Source organism: Mercenaria mercenaria, chromosome 2 (genome assembly GCF_021730395.1).
Source record: "Mercenaria mercenaria strain notata chromosome 2, MADL_Memer_1, whole genome shotgun sequence".
Classification (NCBI taxonomy): Eukaryota; Metazoa; Mollusca; class Bivalvia; order Venerida; family Veneridae; genus Mercenaria; species Mercenaria mercenaria.
The window spans coordinates 31,477,910-31,491,860 of record NC_069362.1 but is presented as its reverse complement, the minus strand read 5'-3'; the positions used below and the strand labels follow the sequence as shown (position 1 = coordinate 31,491,860).

Below are 13,951 nucleotides of genomic sequence, written 5' to 3'. Positions count from 1 at the left end.
CGCGCGATCACAAAAGCTCACCTTGTCACTTTGTGACAGGTGAGCTAAAAAACACCCAAGAATATGCAAATGTCCACTAGATGGCGATGATGTATACCAAAACAAAAAAGATAAAAGGTAAGGGTAGATTCCCTGGAAGCACAGAGCACCGCAAACACAGCCATAGAGCCATGCAAGTTTCATTTTAAATGGATTGAAACTGTAGGAGGAGTCGAGAACACAATTAGGAAGAGTGGCCAACAAACAACGAAGCTCGCCATAAAAGATTAGAAGTTTTACAATAGCACATAATGTAAGAGTGGGTGGGGAGGGTTGGTAAGTTTTTGAGTGTACAATCTTCGGCGGTTTAGGGGTTGGTTGATTAAGAAACGATACCGAGAAACACAATTAAGCAAAAAAAAAAAAAAAAAAAACCCCATCAAAGTAAGAGTAAATGTGGTCCGGGTAAATGGGGTACTAAGTGACAGTACCAAGAATCACTAGGAACTAAAAGTAAAATAATTTTTGTTGTCTACGTGTAGACTGGGGTGGAATGTGGTGGTTAGTGGGGTTGGGTGGGGTGAGGAGATGCAGACAAATGAACAGACATACAGACATATGAACAGTTTTTATCTATTCCCCTCCCACTTCGCAGCAGATAATAAAATACATTCAAGACGAAAGCAGATGAATGTTGAAATCTAATTTATATTAAAAAAATGGCTAAGTACTAAAAAGGGGCATTATTTCAACAAAATAAACTATTAGTTATTAGTTAATAAAAGTTATGGAGTATGTGCCATCCAATTGCTGTTATGATGGCGCACAAGTGTGTAGAGTTTCATTCAGTTGTGATATGTAGTTACTGAGATAATAACTCTCTTACAATCACAAACAGCATATTGCTGCGAAGAGAGAGAGAGAGAGAGAGAGAGAGAGAGAGAGAGAGAGAGAGAGGGAGAAAGAGGGAGAGAGAGTGAGAGAGAGAAATATGTCTAAGAACAAAAAGGGGAATTATTTCAAAATGACAGCATGAGATATGTGACCTATGTCATTCAGCTGGTATTACCATAACGAATAAGGTGTAAGGTTTTATTTAATTATGATGTGCAATAACTGAGATACTAACTTGCTGGCAATTGGAAAAAGTATATTGATGTAAACTAATGAATAAAAGCTGCTTTCTAAAAAAGGGGGCATATCTTCATCAAAATAAAAACAAGCAGGCATGATTGATGTTTCATTCAGTTTTGATGAATAATATGAATTTGCTGAGGATCATTAACATGGTGGCTACACACGATGTTGCAACAGCTCTGATGACTTTCGTCTTCATAAGGAAACACAGTTGCGACATTGTAAAATCTAAAATAGGGGCTAAGTTCAAGACAAAATATTATGGAAGTCCCAACATAATATGTACTTAAGGTTTTATTTGAATTAAATAGTAACTGTAGGAGGAGTTGAGTATACAATGTACAGAAGCAGTTGTAATTTTGGTATGTCCAACTGATGTTGCCCTTGTATAACAATTTACATTAACTGTAGAATGAGTTAAGCACACTGGGTACACTTATAGTTGTGTTACACTTAAGACCAGAAATGGGGCACACTGATCGTGGTGATGTATTCAAAGTTATATCTAAATTGGATGGAAACTGTAGGAGTAGGTACACAAGGCGCATAACTAAATAATATTCCCGACAATACGTGCATGTCCACTTCATGTTAATGAAGTATGAAAACTGTAGTGGTCGAGTGCACGTCACATGTTGATGATGTATGTGAAGTTTCATTTGAAATAGATGAAAACTGTAGGTGTTAGACACCTAAGGAAGTGTGATAGACGGACAGACAAAACACTATTTGCCTCTCGAGTCCTCGGCATCAGTGCCATATTTACAATTGTTTTAAGCGTTAAGAGTCTTATTTCCAGATTAATGCTACGATTGTCACTCATTTCTTTGGTACAAGTCACAAAGTTAAGATATGGAGACTTCCAGCTTTCTTATGGTGCTGTTTGTTGGTTTTGGCTGACACCAAAACAGAACCAGTGAACCACTTCTCCACTTTAACTGCCAACTTCGCCCTCCCCGCCCCCTCTCCCAACTCCCCTGAATCAGAGGCGGAGGACGAATGATTTCTGACATGGTAAAGGAGGACCCAGGATATTCCAGGCACAGACATACACCTGTGTGGCACCGACATACACCTGTGTGGCACCACCGGCCTACTAAGCAAGCTAGATGACTTCCTCACAAGGTTACCACAGCAGTGCTCAAACCCACATAGATTAGTGGGCAAGAGATTCACCACTCTCCACTGTGACCCTAATGTTATTAATGGATTTAATACTATCAGGGTTACTAAAGTTAAACAAAAGACAGAACTATCAGTATTCAAATATACAGCCAGTTTTACCATACATATCTATTTAAAACAATCCTTGCAGGAATTAACAAGAGCTGTCTGATGACAGCGCGCTCGACTATTCGAAGAATTGATTGAAGAATGGGGTCAAAATATTTCCACAGATTCAGACAAAAACAAGAGCTCGTCGAACACGAAATGCCCCCCTTGATGCATTCAGTAATTGCACAAGGAACAGAAATTATATGCTCACTGTAAACAAAATTCTACCATTCTGGTTTAATCTGACCTTGAACTTTAACCTATTAACCTAACAAGAGATTACAGATTGATCTTGGTGCCATCCACTGAGCCATTTTTGAATGTTCCAAATTTCAATACTAGCTCAAGGTCAAAATCAAGGTCAAATTTCATTTAGGTACAAAACAATGTGTATGTGGTCCAAATTTGAAAGCGGTCGCTTGAGAAATGTGAAAGCAGGTCACTAGATCAATTTCAAGGTAAAGTTCATTTCGGTAGACAGAACTATGCATGTGCTTCAAATGGAGGCTATAGCTTGAGAAATGTGAAAGTAGGTAATAGATAAAAATCAATGTAAAATTTCAATTCAGAACACAAAAATATGCATGCAGTCCAAATTTGTACCTTCAAAAATGTGAAAATAGGTCACTAGGTCAATCTCATGATCAAAGTTCATTTCGGTACACAAAACTATGCATGTGGTTCAAATTTGAAGGCTGTAGCTTGAGAAATGTGAAAGTAGGTCACTAGGTCAAAATCAAGGTCAAATTTTATTTTGGAACAAAAAACTATGCATGTGGTCCAAATTTGAAGCCTGTACCTTCAAAAATGTGACAGTAGGTCACTAGGTCAATAACAAGGTCAAAGTTTTTTTCAGTACACAAACCTATGCATGTGGTCCAAATTTGAAGGCTGTAGGTACAGAAATGTGAAAGTAGGTCACTAGGTCAAGATCAAGGTCAACTCATGTCAAGGTTCATCTTGCCACTCAAAACTATACATGTGGTCCAAATTTGAATGATGTAAGTTATGGTCATGAAGATTCTAAGTTTTTCCCTATATAAGTCTATATGAACCATTTGACCTCTGAGGCAGGGCCATATTTGACCCAAGAGGGATAACTTGAACAAACTCGGTAGAGAACCACTAAATGATGCTACATTACAAAATACCAAAGCCACAGACTTTGTGGTTTGGACAAGATTTTCAATTTTTTTTCCTATATACGTCTATATAAACCATGTGACCCTAGGAGTGGGGCCATATTTGACCCCACGGAAATAATCTGAACAATCTTGGTAGGGGACCACTAGATTTTGCTACATACCAAATATCAAAGCCCTAGGCCCTATCGTTTTGGACAAGAAGATCAGAAACCATTTGACTGTTCCTAACCAATGTGACCTTGACCTCTGACCTAATGACCTCAAAATCAATAGGGGTCATCTGCTGGTCATGGCCAACCTAATAATCAATTTTCTTGATACTAAGCCCAAGCGTTCTTGAGTTATTGCCTGGAAACCATTTTACTGTTCCTGGTCACTGTGACCTTGAACTTTGACATACTGACCTCAAAATCAATAGGGGTCACCTGCTGGTCATGATCAACCTCCCTATCAATTTTCGTGACCCTAGGCCTAAGCGTTCTTGAGTTATCATCCGGAAACTGTTTTACTGTTCAGGGTCACTGTGACATTGACCTTTAACATACTGACCTCAAAATCGATAGGGGTCATCCGCTGGTCATTACCAACCGCCCTATCAACTTTCATGATCCTAGGCCCAAGTGTTCTTGAGTTATCATCCGGAAACCGTTTTACTATTCAGGGTCACTGTGACCTTGACCTTTGACATACAGACCTCAAAATCAATAGGGGTCATCTGCTGGTGATGACCAACCTCCCTATCAACTTTCGTGACCCTTGGCCCAAGCGTTCTTGAGTTATCATCCGGAAACCGTTTTACTGTTCAGGGTCACTGTGACCTTGACCTTTAACATACTGACCTCAAAATCAATATGGGTCATCCTATGGTCATTACCAACCTCCCTATCAACTTTCATGATCCTAGGCCCAAGTGTTCTTGAGTTATCATCCGGAAACCGTTTTACTATTCAGGGTCACTGTGACCTTGACCTTTGACATACAGACCTCAAAATCAATAGGGGTCATCTGCTGGTGATGACCAACCTCCCTATCAACTTTCATGATCCTAGGCCTAAACGTTCTTGAGTTATCATCCGGAAACGGATAGGTCTACATTCCGACCGACCAACCGACAGACCTACCGACCGACCGACCGACCGACATCTGCAAAACAATATACCCCTCCTTTTTCAAAGGGGGGCATAAAAATAAATAGATTAGACAAACAATGTTCCTGTATTACTTTGATTTTGATAAGTCTTGCACTAAATGGCAATATATGAGCCAATTTCAAAGTCCAAAAAGGGCCATAATTCAGCCAAAATAGTTATGTACTCTTGCCTACAGATGGAAATCATAATGATAAACAAGTGTTCAAAGTTTAAAAGCCATATGTCAAATAGTTTTGACAAAACATGGACTTGTATGAAAACAGAACCAATTTCAAAGTCCAAAAAGGGCCATAATTCAGCCAAAATAGATGACAGAGTTATGTTCTCTTTCCTACAGATAGAGACTATTATACTAAACAAGTGATAAAAGTTTAAAAGCCATATGTCAAACACTTTACAAAAAATATGAACTGGTACGAAAAACTTAACCGAAATTTCTAAGTCAAAAGGGGCCATAATTCAGCCAAAATCTTTGATGGAGTTATGTACTCTTGCCTATAACTGGACATGGTGATGGTAAACAGGTGTTGAAAGTTTCAAAGCTTTATCTCAAAAGACTTTGTCAAAATATGAACTGGTACGAAATATTAACGCAGATTTCTAAGTCAAAAAGGACCATAATTCAGCCAAAATCCTTGACAGAGTTATGTGCTCTTGCCTGTAACTGGACATGGTGATGGTAAACAAGTGTTGAAAGTTTCAAAGCTTTATCTCAAAAGACTTTGTCTAAATATGAACTGGTACAAAAACTTAACCAAGATTTCTTAGTCGAAAGGGGCCATAATTCAGCCAAAATCCCTGATGGAGTTACGTACTCTTGCCTATAACTGACCATGGTGATGGTAAACAGGTGTTGAAAGTTTCAAAGCTTTATCTTAAAAGACTTTGTCTAAATATGAACTGGTACGAAAAACTTAACCAAGATTTCTAAGTCGAAAGGGGCCATAATTCAGCCAAAATCCCTGATTGAGTTATGTACTCTTGCCTATAACTGGCCATGGTGATGGTAAACAAGTGTTGAAAGTTTCAAAACTTTATCTTAAGACTTTGTCAAAATATGAACTGATACGAAAAACTTTACCATGATTTCTAAGTCAAAAGGGGCCATAATTCAGCCAAAATCCTTGATGGAGTTATGTGCTATTGCCTATAACTGGCCATGATGATGGTAAACAAGTGTTGAAAGTTTCAAAGCTTTATCTCAAAAGACTTTGTCAAAATGTGGACTGGTACGAAAAACTTAACCAAGGTGTAACGCCGACGCCGTGGTGTGTAGGATAGCTCTACTTATTCTTCGAATAGTCAAGCTAAAAAGGATTGAAACAAATGACTATTTTCACTGGCACACCAAACTGGTAAGATTTATCTCCCTTTTCAGTAAAAAGATAATAATTCATAGTTTAATGATGTAAAATTAAGTACAGCAATTGCTATTTTTCTTTTTATTACAAAACAATAATGATTTAGAGATTACATACAAAACATATGGCATTGGTATTAAATATGAATACATGTTATGTGATTACATGTATATCTAGTGTATAATAAACTCAATTTTTACCATTTTTTTGCAACTATGAGAACTGATGTAAAGTCTCAGCATTCATAAATCAGTAAATACAAGGTCGGCCATGAAAAAATATAAGCTGGTGTACATGATGAAAACAAATCCACCAACATCCATTAATATATGTAGGTTTTCACATACTAGTGATACTACGTTGTCAATGTTATAAAGGCAGTAAATAACTCAAATAAATTGTACAGCCATTATTAGCCATTACTTTTGGAAAGTTCTATCATTTTTTTGTAATTTGTGATTTTTGAATAATAAATGCATAGTTCATCCTGTTTCTACAGTTATGCATTCAAATTAGAATGCATTTTTGCTGTGCCATGAGAAAACCAACATAGTGGGTATGCGACCAGCATGGATCCAGACCAGCCTGCACATCCGCGCAGTCTGGTCAGGCACCATGCTGTTCACTTTTAAAGCCTATTGGAATTGGAGAAACTATTAGCGAACAGCATGGATCCTGACCAGACTGCGCGGATTTGCAGGCTGGTCTGGATCCATGCTGGTCGCATACCCACTATGTTGGTTTTCCCATGGCATGGCTCATTTTTGCTTGTATGGTGTCTTACCATAATCGGCAGACTTTGAAAATCAAACAAGGTAATTAATCACTAATTCAACAGCATTTTGTGGCCTTCGGTCTTAAAATAACATCATATATATGCAACACATCATTTCTGACATTACCAACTATATACAGGAACTAAAAAATCTGAATTTCCGTAAATTGAAAACAACCTTGACATTGAATTTTCTCTTCTAAACTTTGTTAAATTAGGAAAAATTGTAGCCTATGTTGCTCCCTGGAATATATTAGTAGAATGTCTTCAAAAAATAAACAAAGCATAATATGGGTCACATATAGTTGTAAAAATACTCATGAGCCTAAATTTTACAATGGAGTTGTCGAGAACTGCTTAAAACAACGGCAAATGATATTTTCAAAATTTTTAAATAATACACTTTACTAACACCCACTTATCATGCTGGACACGACTGATTCTACCTTTGCGACCAGTGTAGATCATGTTCAGCCTGCACATCCATGCAGTCTGATCGTGATCTGCACTGTTCACCATTCAGTCAGTATCTTTTGGTGAACACCCCTCCTAACAGTTTAAATGGTACTGTCAAAACTGAAAGATGGAAAAGTTCATTACAGAAATTTAGTGGGGTAAGGGTTAAAGAATACTTTCGTTTTTGCTGGGTTTAGGATCACCTGGACACACTTGGGACACAAGACGGTTTTCCATCTTTTGATGGTGGAGGAAGACCACAGGTGCTCATTCTGGTAATATTTTAGGCATGGACAAGCACCCAGATTATTGTCTGCTAGGTGAAAAAAGAGAGCTGCCAGAAGTAAGATTTAGCATACATGACAATAACTGTAAAACAGGTATAAAGAAGTTGTGTATCCATCCTAATCTAATTATGCACTACACTAACATCAATTTATCTGTCAAAATATGGTAATATATTGCACCTTATAATCATAATAAGTGTGTGCTAAAACAACATAACAAGTGTAAATCAACAAGCAAGACTATATACAGTATATACATTGCATTTCATGTAAAGTTTATATCTATTTTGGCAACTTAAAGCTTAATTAAAAAAATTCTGGAATATCTCTTTAAGCATATCACTACATTTTCTCAAAAAATCATCAAAAATATGTAAGTTACAGTAACAACATAAAAACAACACTGTAACAACACTATATCTGGAAATGAATCATGATTTATACACAGAAATCTTAACATTTTATCATCAACCTTATTACTACACAACAATATATCACTGTTTTTCATATTTTATTGATATTTAGTATTTAACCCTTATCATGCTGAACATGATTGATTCTGCCTTTGCAACCAGTGCAAAAAAAAAACACACACACATATCCAGTTAATTTTCTATTCATAAGCATGAGGGAAATTCTTTAAAATCTGTTGTCAGAATATTTGCAAATAATAAACACATACTTTGGAGTATTTTGATTAAACAGTTGTCTTCCCCATAATCTTGGTAAGGTATTGGAGACTGAACATTGAAGTTTTAATACGTAGAACCATATAGGTACTAAAAATTATGAACGGTGCTATGTAGACGTTACATATAATAAACAACGGTCATAACTCAGTGAACACCATCTAACCATAAAATTTGTAATGTATGTGTAAATGGACTTGCTACTCACCATTCCTACAATGTTTCATTTAGATCCCACCAACAGTACAAAAAAGTCTAGAAAAGTGTAATTTAGAACAAGAGCTGTCAGAGGACAGCAACATTTAACTATTCAACAGCACAACTGAATGAATATAAAAGTTGAAAAAGGGGCATAATTTTGTAAAAATGCAAAGTGGAGTTATTCAACCTTAGCACAGCATGTCTGATCGTCACGGTGAACAAAGCTGAAATTTCAATCCATTCCCATTAGTGGGTACTGAGATACCAGTATACATACAAAATCTTAACTAAAAACTGCCAAGTCAAAATGGTGCATAATTTTGTTGAAATGTAAAGTAGAGTTGTAAAACTTGTGCATTGCATGTTCAATCAACAGATTCTACAGTGAATAAGTGTGTGAACTTTCAATCCATTCCAGTTAGTGGTTACCAGCTTACATACAAAACTTAACCAAAAACTGCTAAGTTGAAAAAAAGGGCATCATTTTGTAAAAAAAACAACAGAGTTATTGAACCTGTAAAATGTAAGTCAGTTTACCACAGAGAATACTGTATACAGTTTCAATCCATTCACAAGTGTTTACTTAGATACCAGCTTAAGCACAAAAACTTAACCAAATTGGGACACTGACGCATGGACAAGTTCAATAGCTATACATATTTTTCAAACAGTAAAGCTAAAACCTTAATACTGATAAAAAACATTCCAAGTGGTATGTGGCAGCAATACATACAACTAAGCTTTGTATCAACCATTCCTCTGAAGCTTGAATGAACTCTGGACAAAAGTTTTGGAGACATGGCACAGGCAAGAATTTCTGCATAGACTTTAATACTTATAATCAAAGGGCTATGACTCAGTAAAAAATCATTCAATCAAAAAACCCGTACCAGTTAAATTTGCATGAACAACAGCTTGGTACTATTCATACTTTTAACTCTCATTCAAATCCCATAAATAGTAAAGGAGAAGTAGTCCAGACAAATTTATTCAAAAATTACTTTTAAGGGGACATAACTCCAGTAAATATTCCATAGAGGATGTGCAAATGATATGCACAACTTTGCTTCATTACAATCAATCCTGTAAGGTTTCGGTGAAATCCTGCATGAGGTCCGAGAAGCGCTGATAGACAAAATGCAGACATGAAAAATGGGAAAACATAACAATATACATTGTTGTAACGCAGTTCCAGTAGTGATTTCTTTATATATGGCAAAAAAATATATATATATTCATAACTATATTGTTTGTCAAACAAAAATTAACATTTATTAATTTAATAGTATGCAAATGAAAAAAGGTTACTTTTCCATGAAAATATGAGATAATGTTTTAACATTTCATAAATTATATCACAAGCTTTACAAATCTCAGACCTTAAATAATACATTTTGTCCGTATCTAGGTCTCTACTGGACTGACCATGGAGCCATATCCTCTTCCTTGTTCTGTATTTCTGTTACCAGATCTACTGTTAATTCTTTCCCAGCTATGGTCAGAATGTCGTGAACTTAACAATTCTCTGAATGCGTCTTTAACATTTGACCAAAACCAGCCTTCACTAGATGTCTTTTGAATGCTTCTGTGGAACTGAAAATCTGCTGATTCTATATGGTGCAGTTTCTTTCTGCGGTAGTTAACATAAAACACTCCACCAAATAATAAAAGGGAGATAACTACTAAAGCTGTTACAACCGGAATGAGAACATATGCTGCTGAGTGGCCAGACGGGTGAGGTACCGGTCCTGAAAAAAACAATAACAAAACAAGGGAGATAACTAATAAAACTGTAACACCCTGAACAAAAACATAAATCATGGAGTGTCTGGATTGGTGAGGGTCTGGTCTCTAAAAATAAGACAAGATGGCCTAAATTTGCTCTCTTGAGTAGATGGACAAAAAACGTTTAATGAACATCCAGTTAAAATGTAATTTTAAGAGTGCTTATCATGTTGTTCTACATGTATGTTTGATCTAATGGCCTAGTTTTTAAACCAAGATATCCCAGTGTTTAATATGCAACACCAGTACATTTACTGAGTCAGACATTCTGATGAGATTTCAAATAGATCAGGTATAAGATGTTACAGATTTGATAAGGTGACCTTGTTTTTGGCATCAGTTTTTAAGTTGCCCAATGTTATAGAAAGAAAATTATGCTGGCCATGTAGCATGTAGATATGGTAGAAAATTGGACCTTCTGAGTGTTTATTTGAATAAGATATGATGCCAGATCACATGGTTTCCGACCTGAATAAGCCCTGATATAGAAAAACAATCTGACCAGTTTCTCATGTAATTTATCTGAAATTGCTGATAATTATTACGGGTTCATTACCTTAACTAGAGATTTCTGTGATTGGATCTTAGAAACCTAGATTTTCGCCAAAAATATCTCAATTTCAAACATTCTGGACAAATTGCACTGATAACAGGTCGTTATAATCTAGTGAATTAACAGTAAATTTATACACAACAAATGCAACACCAACCATCTATACTAATAGCTCACACTTCATCTTGAACCTATTGTTTGGAAGAGCTAAAAAGGGGGGTAACTCCTAAAAATAATGACAACTTGAGTAATACTCATGTGGCTCCAATGATACATTACAGGAAAAAATAGATATCACTCCTAAAGACATAACAACTGGAATAGGAACAGTGGCCAGTATATTGCAGAGTTACAAAAATTACAACAGAAATTCTCAGTTTATTATAAGACAATGTAAGTTTAAAGATGGCTAGTTTTTCTGTAAGATCATACCAAACTGAGACTCAAGTACCATGGTTTTATTACATATTCGTTTCTATTCCCGTTTAGTTACAATGATACTGGAAACATTGATATTTTTCCATACACTCACCCCTGAATTTCATATCGGGTGCGTTGTTGCATTAATTCTTTTATTTAGTTCAGTATTGTCAATCCTATTCAGACTATTGAACAAAGTCATAATATTAACATTACACTTATACATGCAGATATGTATGTAATAAAAAGGTTATTATCTTTGCATCGGGAAATATGTACTTGTTCTTTAGCAGAGGAATATTGCGCTCCTAAAGTTACACAATATTTCCGCTGCAGAACTGGTGCTTATTTCCCGAAACATCGCTAATAACCTATAAATATCATGCATGACTGATGACATAAACTGAAAAAGACACAAGAAACAATAATTTATACCTACCATCAGAACTTGAAGGATAATCCATTTCTTATGTAACAATAGATTACTTTTTTCAGATTCAAACAGAAGAATCTCTCATACAATACTTCCACTATCTTTGTGAGGAAATATACATTGTCAAGTACTTGCCACATATATACTTACCAAACTGTCATAAGAGTTTTACATCCTGTTATTATCTACACATGAATCAATGATTCATTGTTTTGTATGACACACATTACAGTCTAATTTATTAATGAACACCAGTTATAGTTATTCACTGAACACATTAATGATTTAACAACAAGAAATTTGCAACACCAAGAAACCAGTTTTCAGTGTTTTCAGTGTTCGACATCTCACAGATTGATATGTAATGCCCGCAACTGCATATTTGTAATGTCTATCACACTTCTCAGGACTAACTGAAGTTTACAACATTATAAAACCTTTGTCTCAATAAAATCTATCTACACAACAATTCTTGTAGCAGAAGGTGTACCCAAAGATACTGAGCAGAAGCCATTTTTCAATGTTTAGTAGCAGTGTCCTTTCACCACTATATCTCATTCCTAACGTAAGTGTTTTAGCTATAATTGTTTTTCTATTTGAAGTGACAGTGACCTTCACCCTAGTGAGCCCCAAATCCAAACTTTTGTCTCCATAAAAAATGACCTCTGGAGTACTAACAAGGCTTATCTATGATTTGCCATCATCACCTAGTATCTCATTATGTGACCTTGACCCTAATAACTAAGTTGTGTACTGCATGCTATCTCACTATGGTAATGGTTAGTGGCAAGTTGTTTGAAAATCCCTCTGGCTGTAGAAAGATACAGAGCAGACACAAAGTAATCTCAATTCGATCCATGATCTCACCCTGGGACATTGACCTTGAACAGACATGGCGGAAAATTGTTCTGAAAATTGTCTCATCACGTTTAACCCTTGGGGCAAGTTAAATGAAGATCTTTCAAGGTGGATGAAAGGAAAGAGAACATGAAACTATCCTTATTTTAATACTGCTCTCACTGTGCAATGTTGACCTTGACCTTGTTACTATCCCTATTTTAACACTGCTCTCACTGTGCAATGTTGACCTTGACCTTGTTACATTCTGCACATCTCAGTTTGGTCGATGTTTTGTAGGTAGTTTTTTCTGAAAATCCTTTCAGGGGTTACAACAATATATAGAGAACAAGAATTGTGATGGATGGACAAAAAACTGTTCCAAAAGCAAATTTTTGGGGAGACAAACTTCCATATGCCCCCATTCCATATTTTGAAAGGGTACAACTAGATTAGTTACATACCTTCTTTCACTGTTACATAATGCTGCTTGGTAAGTACACTGACGTCATTCTCTATATATATGGTGAGAGAGTATTTTCCGACCTCTGAAAGACTTTCCTTGGGTACACGTATTGTGTAGACAGGCATTTCTGTTTCATAAACACATGTCTGATTACCAGCCACACTGTTGCTGTATGGTGCAAGCTTCCAACAGAACTTGTATGGTGCACTATTACAGAAAATAAAAATAATGTGTCAACTACTATTCTTACTGCAAAGAAGGGTCTACGTAAGTTTAAACAGAGCAGACCTTATAAAATATTTGAGCCGTGCCATGAGAAAACCAACATAGTGCATTTGGGACCAGCATGGATCAATGTTGATGATGCATAACAGGATCCATGCTGTTCGCTGACGGTTTCTCTAATTGCAATAGGCTATGGAAGTGACAGCATGGATCCTGACCAGACTGCATGGATGTGCAGGCTAGTCAGGATCCATACTGGTCGCAAACGCACTATGTTGGTTTTCTCATGGCGCGGCTCATTTAATGATACAGGACTTACAGATGAAACCATGGCAAGTTAGGACTCAGAATACACAGCTCTCTGAGCAGCGCAGTAAGTTGTCCAGCAATTAGAATATTTAAACAAAGAATGATGTCAACCTTGTATGGCACATGCCCCCACCCTGAAAATACTTAATATAATAATAAATAAAGTCTACAACAGGGACAAAATTCCAGAAAAAAATAATTAGACATAAACATCTAGATAATATGTATATGTCCACTTCATGTTGATGATGTATACCAAGTTTCATTTCAACTGGATGGAAACTAGGAGTTAAGTATGTAATGCTCAAATGCAGCTGTAATATTTCATCAGAACAATTAATCGGACATTAAAGTCCTGATAACACGCATATGTCCACTTAATGTTAATGAAGTATACCAAGTTTCATTTTATTAAGATGAATACATAGAGGATATTTGTTTGTTTTGAGTGAATATGGAATATATCT

At 36.1% G+C, this 13,951-nt stretch overlaps 1 protein-coding gene across 2 annotated transcripts in view; it reads right to left on the bottom strand.

Annotated features, from left to right (window-relative positions):
* Positions 1 to 6,114: 6,114 nt before the first annotated feature.
* Positions 6,115 to 13,951, bottom strand: part of LOC123563631 (uncharacterized) — a 29,951-nt gene continuing 22,114 nt past the window's right edge. For both annotated transcript variants that reach the window (XM_045356533.2, XM_045356532.2), the window contains exons 7-8: positions 12,949 to 13,157; positions 6,115 to 10,204 (exon numbers count right to left, since the gene is read on the bottom strand). In XM_045356533.2, coding sequence (XP_045212468.2) covers positions 9,861 to 10,204; positions 12,949 to 13,157 — 553 coding nt within the window. In that variant the 3' untranslated portion in view covers positions 6,115 to 9,860. The remainder of the gene's footprint in view (positions 10,205 to 12,948; positions 13,158 to 13,951) is intronic.